The following is an 11,569-nucleotide window of genomic DNA, read 5'->3' as shown; positions in this document are numbered from 1 at the left end:
TTGCTGTATGTTAGCCCAACAGGGGACACAGTGTGACAGAGTTTGAATGCTGACCACCCTTCCATTGCGGCTGGATCTACAAACTCATGTACTACAGCACAAAGGGGAATGAGATATGAGATCTTGTTGGAAGATACAGTGGGAATTTCAGACCCAGCACAGCAGGTTTGGCCAGAGAAACACACAAACACTCTAGAGAGATGTTGGGACAGGCGTGTGAGATGGATGCCCAAAGTTCTGGGCTTGTTACAATATGGGTGAAAGATTGAGTTCAGTGTTACAGTAAAGACAGCTGAGAATTTATAGTCAAGAAGAAATGTTAGGGGACAGTGGATGGAAAAACACTGGCGTGAAACACCATATGGGCTGTTCTTTGCAAGCCAACTTAAGAATCTTGCCATAGAAATCAGATAAGCGTAGGAAACAGGTGTTTGACTAGATATCAATGTGGGAGTTATACTTGCTAAGTTGCTTTATCTCTTGTTAGGCTTCATCAAGCCTGTTAGATATCAACTTTCTGCATTCCCATTCAGGGTATTGTAGACTTTTTTCTTAAATGACTTCAACACTTCAAGCTGCATACATTTCGAGAGCAATAGGATAATGTATGTTTACTTCCAGTTACCAACGGATGTCAAGTAGGGTTGGTTTCAAGGAGTCTGAGATTATGTCTATAACACTTAAGTGATCAGTAGCATTAAATAATTAAAAGTAAAGCATTAAAGGATAGGCTGCTCTGTAGCACCCTATTTTCTTTCCCTCATGGGGCCCCCATCCTCTTTAGAATTGTGGAACCACCCTCCTCCACCTCAGGTGATTTCTCTGTGATCCTCGCGGTGCCGCTGAGCTTTTTTTCTTGGGGCTTCCAGAGTGGGGCGCAATTGCTCGAGGCTGTGGCACTACATTACCCAGAAGATTGTGCGCTGAAGCCACCTTCAGCCAATGAAAATCCAAAGGCGGTGCATTTCTTAGAGGCGGGACATCCGGTAGTGGGACTTCCGGTGTCTCGGTGGCTGACATTTTGGTCGCTACTGGGACTGTGGAGCTGGTCAGAAACTCCGGAGTGTGTTGTTGCAGAGGGAGGTGAGGGGCTAAGGCGAAGTCGGACGCTCTGTCCCTACTGCGCAGGGTTGCAGGCGTCGCCGTCGGCCGAGAATAACCGTGCCGAGTCCGACTCGGTTCGAGTGTTGTCGCTCCGCCCACAGGCTACTATGGCGGCGGCTGCGCTGTCGGCTCTACATCAGGTAAACGCTTCGTGCTCCGGGTTCTCCCCTGCCCGTTTCCTCACTGAAATACTGTTGCCCAGAGTTAGAAGCGACTGCTCAGGTCGCTTTATCTCAGGCCCCTGGTTCAGAACACGGAGGCCTTCGGAGGTGGTGTCCTTATTTCTGAGGACAAGTGTAATGTGTGGGTGAGGCTTGGATGAGCTGAAGCAGGATCCTTGGGGAATCTGTAGCCCATCCTGTTTCGGCGAGGAGCGAAGTGTGAGGTCAGGCTGCAGCTCGATTACTAGATGAGAGGTTGTATTGTACCTTTCTTCTTAGGGCCTTGGGAGCCGTGGAGTTTTGAACAAAGGAAGGACACGATCTCGTCGAGCTTTTAAAAGTTCTCCAAAGACTGTTCAGTGGAAGAGAAGTCTGTAGGGAGTGATGAGTACTTTGAGCAGAGGGAGGTTGTGGCTTTTCCACGGTAGCATATGGTAAAGGGTAGCACTGACGATGGAGTCACAGAGGAGAGGTTAGCCCGTCAGCTGAGGCTCCCTCGCCCTGGTACCATGCAGCGGCCCTGGCATGTCCTGAGTCCTTGGAGCACCGCCCTGGCCACTCCCCTCCGTGGCTTTCGTGTTCCCGCAGATTCCCAGGGCTGCAGAAGCACTTTTAGTAAGTAGAAGTTGTTCCAGTCTCTCACTTGTTATCACCCCTAGGCGCAAATTCTCTGTATTTGAGTAAGGTCTTGGGGCTCTTCACCTGCCATCCTACCAGTTTTTTGGTTTGGGGACCTTGGGAACCCCATGCTTGGGTTATTGAGTACAGGCCTGCTCTGTGGAGGAAGTATGGAACATTACTCCTGGAACCCGTGTCAGTCCATGGAAGTGCTTTGAGGTGAAGCTGAGCTGGTTTAGGTAAGTGCAGGTCTCCTTTTTTTCTGGTGGGAATAAGCAGCAGGGAAGAGCAGGATTTCAGCTTCAAATGACTGCCTGTGCATTCTGGAGGCAATGGAAGGTTCAGATCAGAGGAGGTTTCCAGGGGGTTTCATCTACTGGGCTGTGGGGAGATACATGGGAAAATAGATGGTGGCTTTTCAGGAGAGACTGTTCATGGTTTTATTTGTTCGTGTTGTACCAGGGCAGTGTGACCTTTGAGGATGTGGCCATGTACTTCTCCTGGGAGGAATGGTGTCTTCTTGATGAGGCTCAGATACAGCTATACCTCGATGTCATGCTGGAGAACTTTGCACTTGTATGCATGCTGGGTAAGGCCTGCACACCCACCTCTATCCTCTGAGCCAGGCTGTCTTTCTCCTTTCCCCTAAGGACAGCTCTTTACTCCTCACATCACCGCTTTCTTAAAGTGCTGAGTTATGTGCTGTGGTTAGTATGTCTATGGAGAGTGCATCCTTACTCCTTAGTGCCTGAACACCTGTAGCCCCAAATTGCAACTGAGGGTTCAGGGTCAGCAGTCTTTGTTTGTATTTAATTTTATTGAATTATAGTTAATTTACAGTTTTGTTTTAATTCCTGTTGTACATTAGGTTCTGCTGGTTATCCATTTTACATACAGTACATGTCAGTCACAAACTCTCTAACTATCCATGCCCTTCTCCTTTCCCCTCTGGAAACAGCAAGTTCATTGTCTAAATGCTTGAGTCTGGTTCTGTTTTGTAAAGAAGTCTATATGTATCAGTTTTTTTTTTTTTTTAATTTTATTTGAGTGATATTATATGTTATTTGTCCTTCTTGCCTGAGGTCCTTTCTCAGTGACCTGGTTTAAAGAAGCCCTTCCCTGGAGAAGGAAATGGCAACCCACTCCAGTATTCTTGCCTGGAGAATCCCATGGACGGAGGAACCTGGTGGGCTACAGTCCACGGGGTCGCAAAGAGTCGGATATGACTGAGCGACTTCACTTTCACTTTCAACCCTCAGCTGAGACAACTTTCAGCTCTTGTGTTTGCTATTGATTATTTTCTTGAGTTCTCAAAGACCTGTGACCATATATTTTTTAAGTTGCCTGTTTTCTAATTGCATCACTTTACACGCTGTTGTCTAATAATATGTGATATTTGGCATATTTTGAGGTGTCCTGGTTGTTTGCTTACTTGTTTACGATCTGCATTCCCCACTTAGAATGCTAGTATCCGAGAGTGCTTTTATACCTGCTTCACAGCTGTGTTCACAGCCTGGAAGAGTGCCTACTGTATAGTAGGTGCTCAGTGTAATCTGGCACATTAACTGGTTGAGTTGCTTTTCCAGTGAACAGATAGAAATATGTTGTTTCTTCCCACAGAATACTTTCAGTTTTGGTTGGTTTGAATCTATTCTAGTTTTCCTAAGTTTTTATTTTGTAACAGGTTATAGCCGATTAACAATGTTGTGATAGTTTCAGGTGAACAGGGAAAGGACTGGGCCATCCATGTACAGGTATCTGTTATCTCCCAAACTCCCCTCCCATACAGGCTGCCACATAACATTGAGCAGACTTTTGTGTGCTGTATAGTAGACTCTTGTTGGTTATTCATTTTAAATACAGGAGTGTGCACATGTCCACCCCAGACTCCTTAACTATCCCTTCTTGCAGTCCTTCCTCCTGGCAGCCATTCTCTAAATCTGACTCTTTCTGTTTTGCAACTTCATTTGTATCATTTCTTTTTAGTTTCTTCATATAAGGGATGTCATAACTATTTTTCCTTCTCTTTCTGACTTAACTTTTCTCAGTATTGATAATCTCTAGGTCCATCCATGTTGTTGCAAATGGCATTATTTCATTTGTTTTAGTGGCTGAGTACTATTCCATGGTATATAAGCACCACATCTTCTTCATCTATTCATCTGTCGACAGACATTTAGGTTGCTTTCATTTCTTGGCTATTGTAAACATTACTGCAAGGAATATTGGGGTGCATGTATTCTTTCAAACTATATTTTTCTCTGGATACAAGCCCAGGAATGGGATTGGTGGATCTTAAGGTAACTCTTACTTTTCTTGTTTTAAGGAACCTCCGTAGTGTTTTCCATAGTGACTGTACCAGTTTACATTCTCACCAGCAGTGTAAGAGGTTTCCTTTTTCTCCACACCCTCTCCCAAATTTGTTAATTGTAGACTTTTAAAAAATTAGTTAATTTACTTATTTTAATTTTGGTCACACTGGGTCTTTGTTGCTTTGCTGGGTGTTTTCTCAGGGGAGAGAGGGATCTCCTCTCTAATTGAGGTGTCTTCTCTTGCGGTGTCTTCTCTTGTTGTGGAGCATGGGCTGTAGCCCCGCAGGCTTCAGTAGTTGTGGCTTGTGAGCTCTAGAGTTGTGGTGCACAGGCCTAGTTGCTCCGCGGCACATGGGATTTTCCCGGATCATGGATTGAACCAGTATCTCTTGCATTGCAAGGTGGATTCTTAACTACTGGACTATAAGGAAAGACCATATTTGTGGACATTTTACTGATGGCCATTCTGTCCAGTGTGACGTGGTACCTCATTGTATGATAGTTTTGATTTGCATTTCTTTGATAATTAGTGATGATGAGCACCTTTTCATGTGCCTGTTGGCCATCTGTATTTTTTCTTTGGAGAGATGTCTAGTTAGGTCTTCTGGGTTGGGTTTTTTTGTTATCAGTTGTACTCCTCTCTATATATTTTGGAAATTAAGCCCTTGTCAGTTACATTATTTGCAGTAGTTTGTCTTTTTGTTTTGTATATGGTTTCCTTTGCTGTGCAAAAGCTTTTGTTTGATTTTGTTGTTGATCACTCAGTCAGTCGTGTCCAATTCTTTGCGACCACATGAACTGCATGCTAGGCTTCCCTGTACTTCACCATCTCCTGGAGTTGGCTTATGTCCGGTGACTTAATGGTACCATCCAACCATCTCATCCTCTGTTGCCCTCTTCCCCTTCTGCCCTCATTCTTTCCCAGGATCAGGGTCTTTTCCAGTGAGTTGGCTCTTCACATCAGGTGGCCAAAGCATTGGCGCTTCAGCTTCAGCATCAGTCCTTCCAATGAATATTCAGGGTTGATTCCTTTTAGGATTGACTAGTTTGATCTCTTTGCTGTCTAAGGGACTCTCAAGAGTATTCTCCAGTACTAGAGTTTGAAAGCATCAATTCTTAAGCTCTCAGCCTTCTTTATGGCCCAAGTCTCACATCTGTACATGACTGTGGGAACATCTGTACATGACTGTGTGTGATTAGGTCCCATTTATTTGTTTTTGCTTTTTTCTTGCCTTGAGAAACTGTCAGGGTCAGTAGTCTTCCATCAGCCTGATTTATTTCTCCTTGTTTGCCCTCTTTTTGGCCAAGTGAAGTGAATGGTACCCAAGTTTTACTCCATTCCTATACCTGACATTCTTTTTGTGCCTGACTCTGCAACAGTGTTGTTACTGACATGGTTACTACTGAAACAGACCATGAGATGTTTCTGCAAGATCTTTTTTCAAGGTTCCAATTTCTTTATATCCATGCCAGCATCTGTTATTTTCTGTTCTTTTGTTTTGGTCTCCCCAAGGGACATGCAGGATGTTATTTCCCTGACAAGTGATGACCAGGGATTGAATATCTGCCACCTGTATTGGCAGTATGCAGTCTTTTTTTTTTTTTTTACATATTAGGGAATTGAAGGTATGAGTGCAAGGTTTTTCTTTTTTGTGTTTTGTTTTTTATTTATAGTATTTATTTATTCTTTTGGCTGCCCTGGGTCTTACTTGTGGCACTTCAGATCGTTGATCTTCAGTCTTTGTTGCAGCATGTGCCATCTTTAATTACAGCATGTGAAGTCTTAGTTGTGGCATGTGGAATCTAGTTCCCTGACCTGGGATGGAAACCGGGGCCCCTGCCTTGGGAGCCTTGAGTTTCAGCAACTGGACCACCAGGGAAGTCCTTGTTATTTTCTTTTAATCATTGCCATCCTAATGGATGTGAAGTGGTGTCTTTTCCCATTTTGGTTACATCGCTCATGGTGTGCTTATTGGTCATTTGTATATCTTTAAAAAATATCTACTCAAGTCTTTTTTAAATTTATTAATCTGGTTGGCTTTTCAGTTGTTTTTGAATTACAAATTTATCCATAGATTGTGAATATCAGTCCTTTACAATTTATTTATTTATTTGGTTGCGCTGGGTCTTCGTTGCTGTGCACAGGCTTCTCTTTAGGGTGGCTTCTCTTTCGCCACGTGAAAGAGGCTGTCTCAGTAGTTGCAGCACCGGGCGCAGGAGTTGCCCTGCGGGGGCCCTTGGATGTGTGGGCTTCGGCAGTTGTGGTGCACAGGCTTATTTACTTACATGTGCAGCCTTCCCAGACCAAGGAGTGAGCCTGTGTCCCCTGCGTTGGCAGGTGGATTCCGATCCACTCTACTATCAGAGAAGTCTGATATGAATCCATTTTTGTATTTGTGTTTTGGAAATGCTTTCTCCCAACCTATGGTTTCTTTTTTTACTGTGTTTATAGTGTCCTTTGATGTACAAAACTTTTCATTTTTTTCTCTTTTCCCCACAGCTTTCTTGAGGTATTATTGACACATGATACTGTATAAGTTAAAGGTATGCAACCGAAATTGTTCCTTTTTATGAGGCCCAGTTTGTCTTGTATGTTTTTTCCTATGAATTTGTAATTTTATCTCTTAAGGTTAGATATTTGGTATACTTTGAGTGAATTTTTGTATATGGTATTAGATAAGGTTCTATTTTCATTGTTGTACATGTGGGTATCCAGTTTTCCTAGCACCATTTGTTGAGAAGACTGTCTTCACTGAATGGTAATGGTCCTCTTGTTAGTATTGGATTACATATTTGAGGGTTGATATTTAGACTCGTTAGTCTCTGTTTTATTCCATTAGAATATATATGTTTTTATGTCAGTAGTACACTGTTTTGCTTTCTCTAGCCTTGTAAGAATTTCGGATTCATGTGTTGTGGGTCCTTAAACTTTGTTCTTTTTAATTTATTTATTTTTTTCATTTTAATTGTTTAACTTTATTACTGTTGCACCATTTATACAATTACATATAATTTCAATGCATCCATTGTACATTTTTTTTTTTTTTTTAATTTTTATGTTTTCCATTTTCCAATGAGTGGTGTTTTGGTGTCTGTGACACAGAATGGAAGAGAAAACTGGAACTGCAATGAACGCAGACTTTTTTAAATTTTTTTTTCATTTCCACTGACCAATAAACAGAACTACAGGTGCACCCAACCACGGACATGCATTAACTCGTCATGAGAAACCTAGGGAGGCTAAGTAGGATGAGAGAATGTTTGTTATTCCCAAAAAGACCGGGGGAGGAAAAATGGAGTATTGGCATCAAGATACATGTGGACAGGCTACGGTGGGCTGTCTGAAAGTTGGCATTCATCCACAACATTAAAAAAATATCAAAATAAGAAAGGCTGTAAATGAAAAAGAAAACAGAAAATACTGCTTTCATAAACTGATTGCCTTGGTACAGCCCTGAGGGCAGAATCACTCCCCACCTCCCGCCCCTTGCAGAAAGACAAGATGTTCAGGTCTTTAGCGGCAGGAGCGCATGTGATAGCAGTTCAGGTACAAAAGATGTACTGCACTTTCAGACATTGATCTTGAAGATCCAGGGCTGATTGGTAGAGTTGACTGAAGGTATAATTAGATATTTCCCCACAAAAATACTATTTGGATTCTCCCCACCCTCTCCCTCCCTTTGATGGGACCACAGCCTTATTCTTGGGCAATACATATGATTACTTCCGATTGGAAACAAGTTAGTATAGGAGAGAGAGAGACAGAGAGAGAGACAAGAGAGACAGGTCGTCGTTAAGCTGTATTATTTTTTTTTTTTCCTCATAGGCTGTCCTTTGTTACTCTTTCACTGCTACGGTTTGATTGGATTTAGCTGCCGGGGTCTCGGCAGGTTTGACCTCGTCTGCGGGGGCCTGAGCCTTGGGCGTGGAACTCGTCGCTTCCGTGGCTGCCGGCGTCTCCTTGGAGGATGGGGCAGCATCGGTGCTGCTGGGTTTTGAGTCTGAAGCTGGGGCCCCGTCACTTTTCATCTCCTGTGCGGCAGGAGCGGCGGGAGCCTCAGTCTTTGTGGGGTCCCCTCCCTCCTTGCTCTCGTCATCCATGGTGGGCGCCGCGGGCTCCGCCGCCTCGGCCTCCGAAGCTTTGGGGGCGTCGCCGCCCGCGGAGGGGCCGGAGGCGGCCGCCGGCTACTGCTCAGCATCTTTGGGGGGCTCCGGTTGCCCTCGGCCCCCTCCGTCGGCTCAGGCTCTGCCTTCGGGGCGTCTTCCTTGGCCGCCTCTGCGTCTTTCTCGCCTTCCTTGTCTTCGGGCTTGTTGTCGTCCTGGGCATCCTTCTCTGGCTTCTCCTCTTTGCCTTCCTTCACCTCTGGGGTCTCGACAGCCGCCGGGGTCTCATTCTCCTTCGGGGTTCCCTCCTTTTCTGTGCCGGCTCCCTCGGCCTTCTTGTCTTTGTCCTTGGCCTTCTCATCGTTCACATTGTATCCCTTCTTCTTCTTGCTCAGTTTGCCTCCCATCTTGGAGTTCGGGTCTGGGTGCCTGTGGCCGCCCCGAGGTGATCGTGGTGCCGCGGCGGGGCCCGGGTCGCTGGGCGTCGTCCGGCCGGGTGCCTGGCCGCTAGGCGGGAGGCGCTCTCCCCGGCTCGACGGCGGGGAGCCCGGAGAGAGGAGCGAGCTGTCGCGCTGCTGCCGCTGCCGCCCTCGCCGCTGCCGCTACTGCCCTCCAACTTTGTTCTTTTTAAATAAAATGTTTATTTGTTTAACTGTGTATTTATTTCGGCTGCATTGGGTCTTAGTTGTATCATGTGGGATTTTTGCATCATGTGGAATCTTTTGTTGAAGTAGATGGGCGCTTTACTTGTGGATCACAGGTTCAGTAGTTGTGGCTTTTGGGCTTAGTTGTTCCAGGGCATGTGAAATCTTAGTACTGTACCACTAAGGAAGTCCCCATCTGAGTGTTAAAATTGATGAACCTACATGAACACATCGTTATCACTCAAAATCTGAGTTCGTGTTAGGGTCCACTCTTGATATTTTCCATTCTATGGGCTTTGATAAATGCTTAATGACAGATATTCACCATTATAGTATCATACAGAATGTTTTCAATTTTCAACTAAAAATTCTCTGGGCTCCACCTGTCCATTCCTTCTTCCCCCTTACTCTTTGGTATCCCCTGATTGTTATTTTACTGTCTCATTAGTTTCCCCTTTTCAAGAATGTCATACCTTTGGAATCATGCAGTATGTAGCCTTTTCATATTGGCTTTCTCATAATCGTAAGTATTTTAAGTTTTTTGCTTGTCTTTTCATGATTTGAGTAGTTTGTTGCAGTTTAACTCTGAATAATATTTCTCTTCTCTGGGTGTATCATGTTTATCCATTCATCTACTGAAGGACTTCTTGACTACTTCCAAATTTTGAAAGTTATGAATAAAGCTACTGTAAGTTTCTGTGTCAAGGTGTTTGTGTGGATATACAAAGTGGACTCTACCACTAAGCATTCCAGTTGGCATTGAGTAAAATTCCTGTTGCTTCACACCTTTACCAGCATTTGCTGTTGTCAGTGTTTGGATTTTGGCTGTTTTATAGATATATTAATGTATTGGCATAGCCTTTTGCATTTAATTTGCAGTTTCTTTCATCCGTGTACACACTAACTTGTTGTCTGTATATCTTTGCCTTTAATGAGGTGTCTAGTGAGCTTGCTCAAACTCATGTAAATTGAGTCGTTGACGCCATCCAACCATCTCATCCTCTGTCATCCCCTTCTCCTGCCCTCAACCTTGCCCAGCATCAGGGTCTTTTCCAGTGAGTCAGTTCTTCCCATCACGTGGCCAAAGTATTGGAGTTTTAGCTTTAGCATCAGTCCTTCTAACGAATATTCAGGACTGATTTCCTTTAGGATGGACTGGTTGGATCTCCTTGCAGTCCAAGGGACTCTCAAGAGTTTTCTCCAACACCACAGTTCAAAAGCATCAATTCTTTGGCGCTCAGCTTTCTTTGTAGTCCAACTCTCACATCCATACGTGACTACTGGAAAAACCATATCTTTGGCTAGATGGACTTTTGTTGGCAAAGTAATGTCTCTGCTTTTTAATATGCTGTGTAGGTTGGTCATAGCTTTTCTTCCAAGGAGCAAGTATCTTTTAATTTCATGGCTGCAGTCACCATCTGCAGTGATTATGGAGCCCAGAAAAATAAAGTCTGTCACTGTTTCCACTGTTTCCCCATCTGTTTGCCGTGAAGTGCTGGGACCAGATGCCATGATCTTAGTTTTCTGAATATTGAGCTTTAAGCCAACTTTTTCTCTCTCCTCTTTCACTTTCATCAAGAAGCTCTCTAGTTCTTCGCTTTCTGCCATAAGGGTGGTGTGATCTGCATATCTGAAGTTATTGATATTTCTCCTGACAATCTTGATTCCAGCTTGTGCTTCATCCAGCCTGGCATTTTGCGTGACATAGTCTACATATAACTTAAATTAGCAGGGTGACAATATACAGCCTTGACGTACTCCTTGCCCTATTTGGAACAACCAGTCTTGTTCCATGTCCAGTTTTGGCTGTTGCTTCTTGACCCACATACAGATTTCTCAGGAGGCAGGTCAGGTGGTCTGGTATTCCCATCTCTTGAAGAATTTTTGCACAGTTTGTTGTGATCCACACAGTCAGAGGCTTTGGTGTAGTCACTAAAGCAGAAATAGATGTTTTTCTGGAACTCTCTTGCTTCTTCGATGATCCAAGGATGTTGGCAATTTGATCTCTGGTTCCTCTCCCTTTTCTAAATCTAACTGGAATATCTGAAAGTTCATGGTTCACGTACTGTTGAAGCCTGGCTTGGAGAATTTTGAACATTACTTGTTAGCGTGTGAGATGAGTGCGTTTGTATGGTAGTTTGAACTTTCTTTGGCATTGCCTTTCTTTGGGATTGGAATGAAAACTGACCTTTTCCAGTCCTGTGGCCACTGCTGAGTTTTCCAAATTTGCTGGCATATTGAGTGCAGTGCTTTCACAGCATCATCTTTCAGGATTTGAAATAGTTCAGCTAGAATTCTGTCACCTCCACTAGCTTTGTTCGTAGTGATGCTTCCTAAGGCCTACTTGACTTCACATTCCAGGATGTCCGACTCTAGGTGAGTGATCACACCATCATGGTTATCTGGGTCATGAAGATCTTTTTTGTACAGTTCTTCTTTGTATTCTTGCCACCTCTTCGTAATATCTTCTGCTTCTTTTAGGTTCATACCATTTCTGTCCTTTATTGTGCCCATCTTTGTATGAAATGTTCCCTTGGTGTATCTGATTTTCTTGAAGAGATCTCTAAAGTCTTTCCCATTCGATTGTTTTCCTCTATTTCTTTGCATTGATCACTTAGGAAGGCTT

The 11,569-nt window shown here is 43.9% G+C and overlaps 1 protein-coding gene and 1 pseudogene across 2 annotated transcripts in view; one reads left to right on the top strand and one right to left on the bottom strand.

Moving 5' to 3' along the window:
• LOC136161790 (zinc finger protein 211-like) overlaps positions 1-11,569 on the top strand; it is a 52,559-nt gene that overhangs the window by 8,715 nt on the left and 32,275 nt on the right. Inside the window, exons 2-4 of one of the 2 annotated variants that reach the window (XM_065926885.1) lie at positions 15-1,244; positions 1,545-2,122; positions 2,346-2,472. In XM_065926885.1, coding sequence (XP_065782957.1) covers positions 2,373-2,472 — 100 coding nt within the window. In that variant the 5' untranslated portion in view covers positions 15-1,244; positions 1,545-2,122; positions 2,346-2,372. The remainder of the gene's footprint in view (positions 1-14; positions 1,245-1,544; positions 2,123-2,345; positions 2,473-11,569) is intronic. The other variant, XM_065926886.1, reaches the window with a different exon arrangement.
• Positions 8,026-8,706, bottom strand: LOC136161823 (brain acid soluble protein 1-like; annotated as a pseudogene).

This window comes from Muntiacus reevesi, chromosome 2, assembly GCF_963930625.1.
Source record: "Muntiacus reevesi chromosome 2, mMunRee1.1, whole genome shotgun sequence".
Classification (NCBI taxonomy): Eukaryota; Metazoa; Chordata; class Mammalia; order Artiodactyla; family Cervidae; genus Muntiacus; species Muntiacus reevesi.
This window is presented reverse-complemented; position numbering and strand designations above follow the sequence as displayed.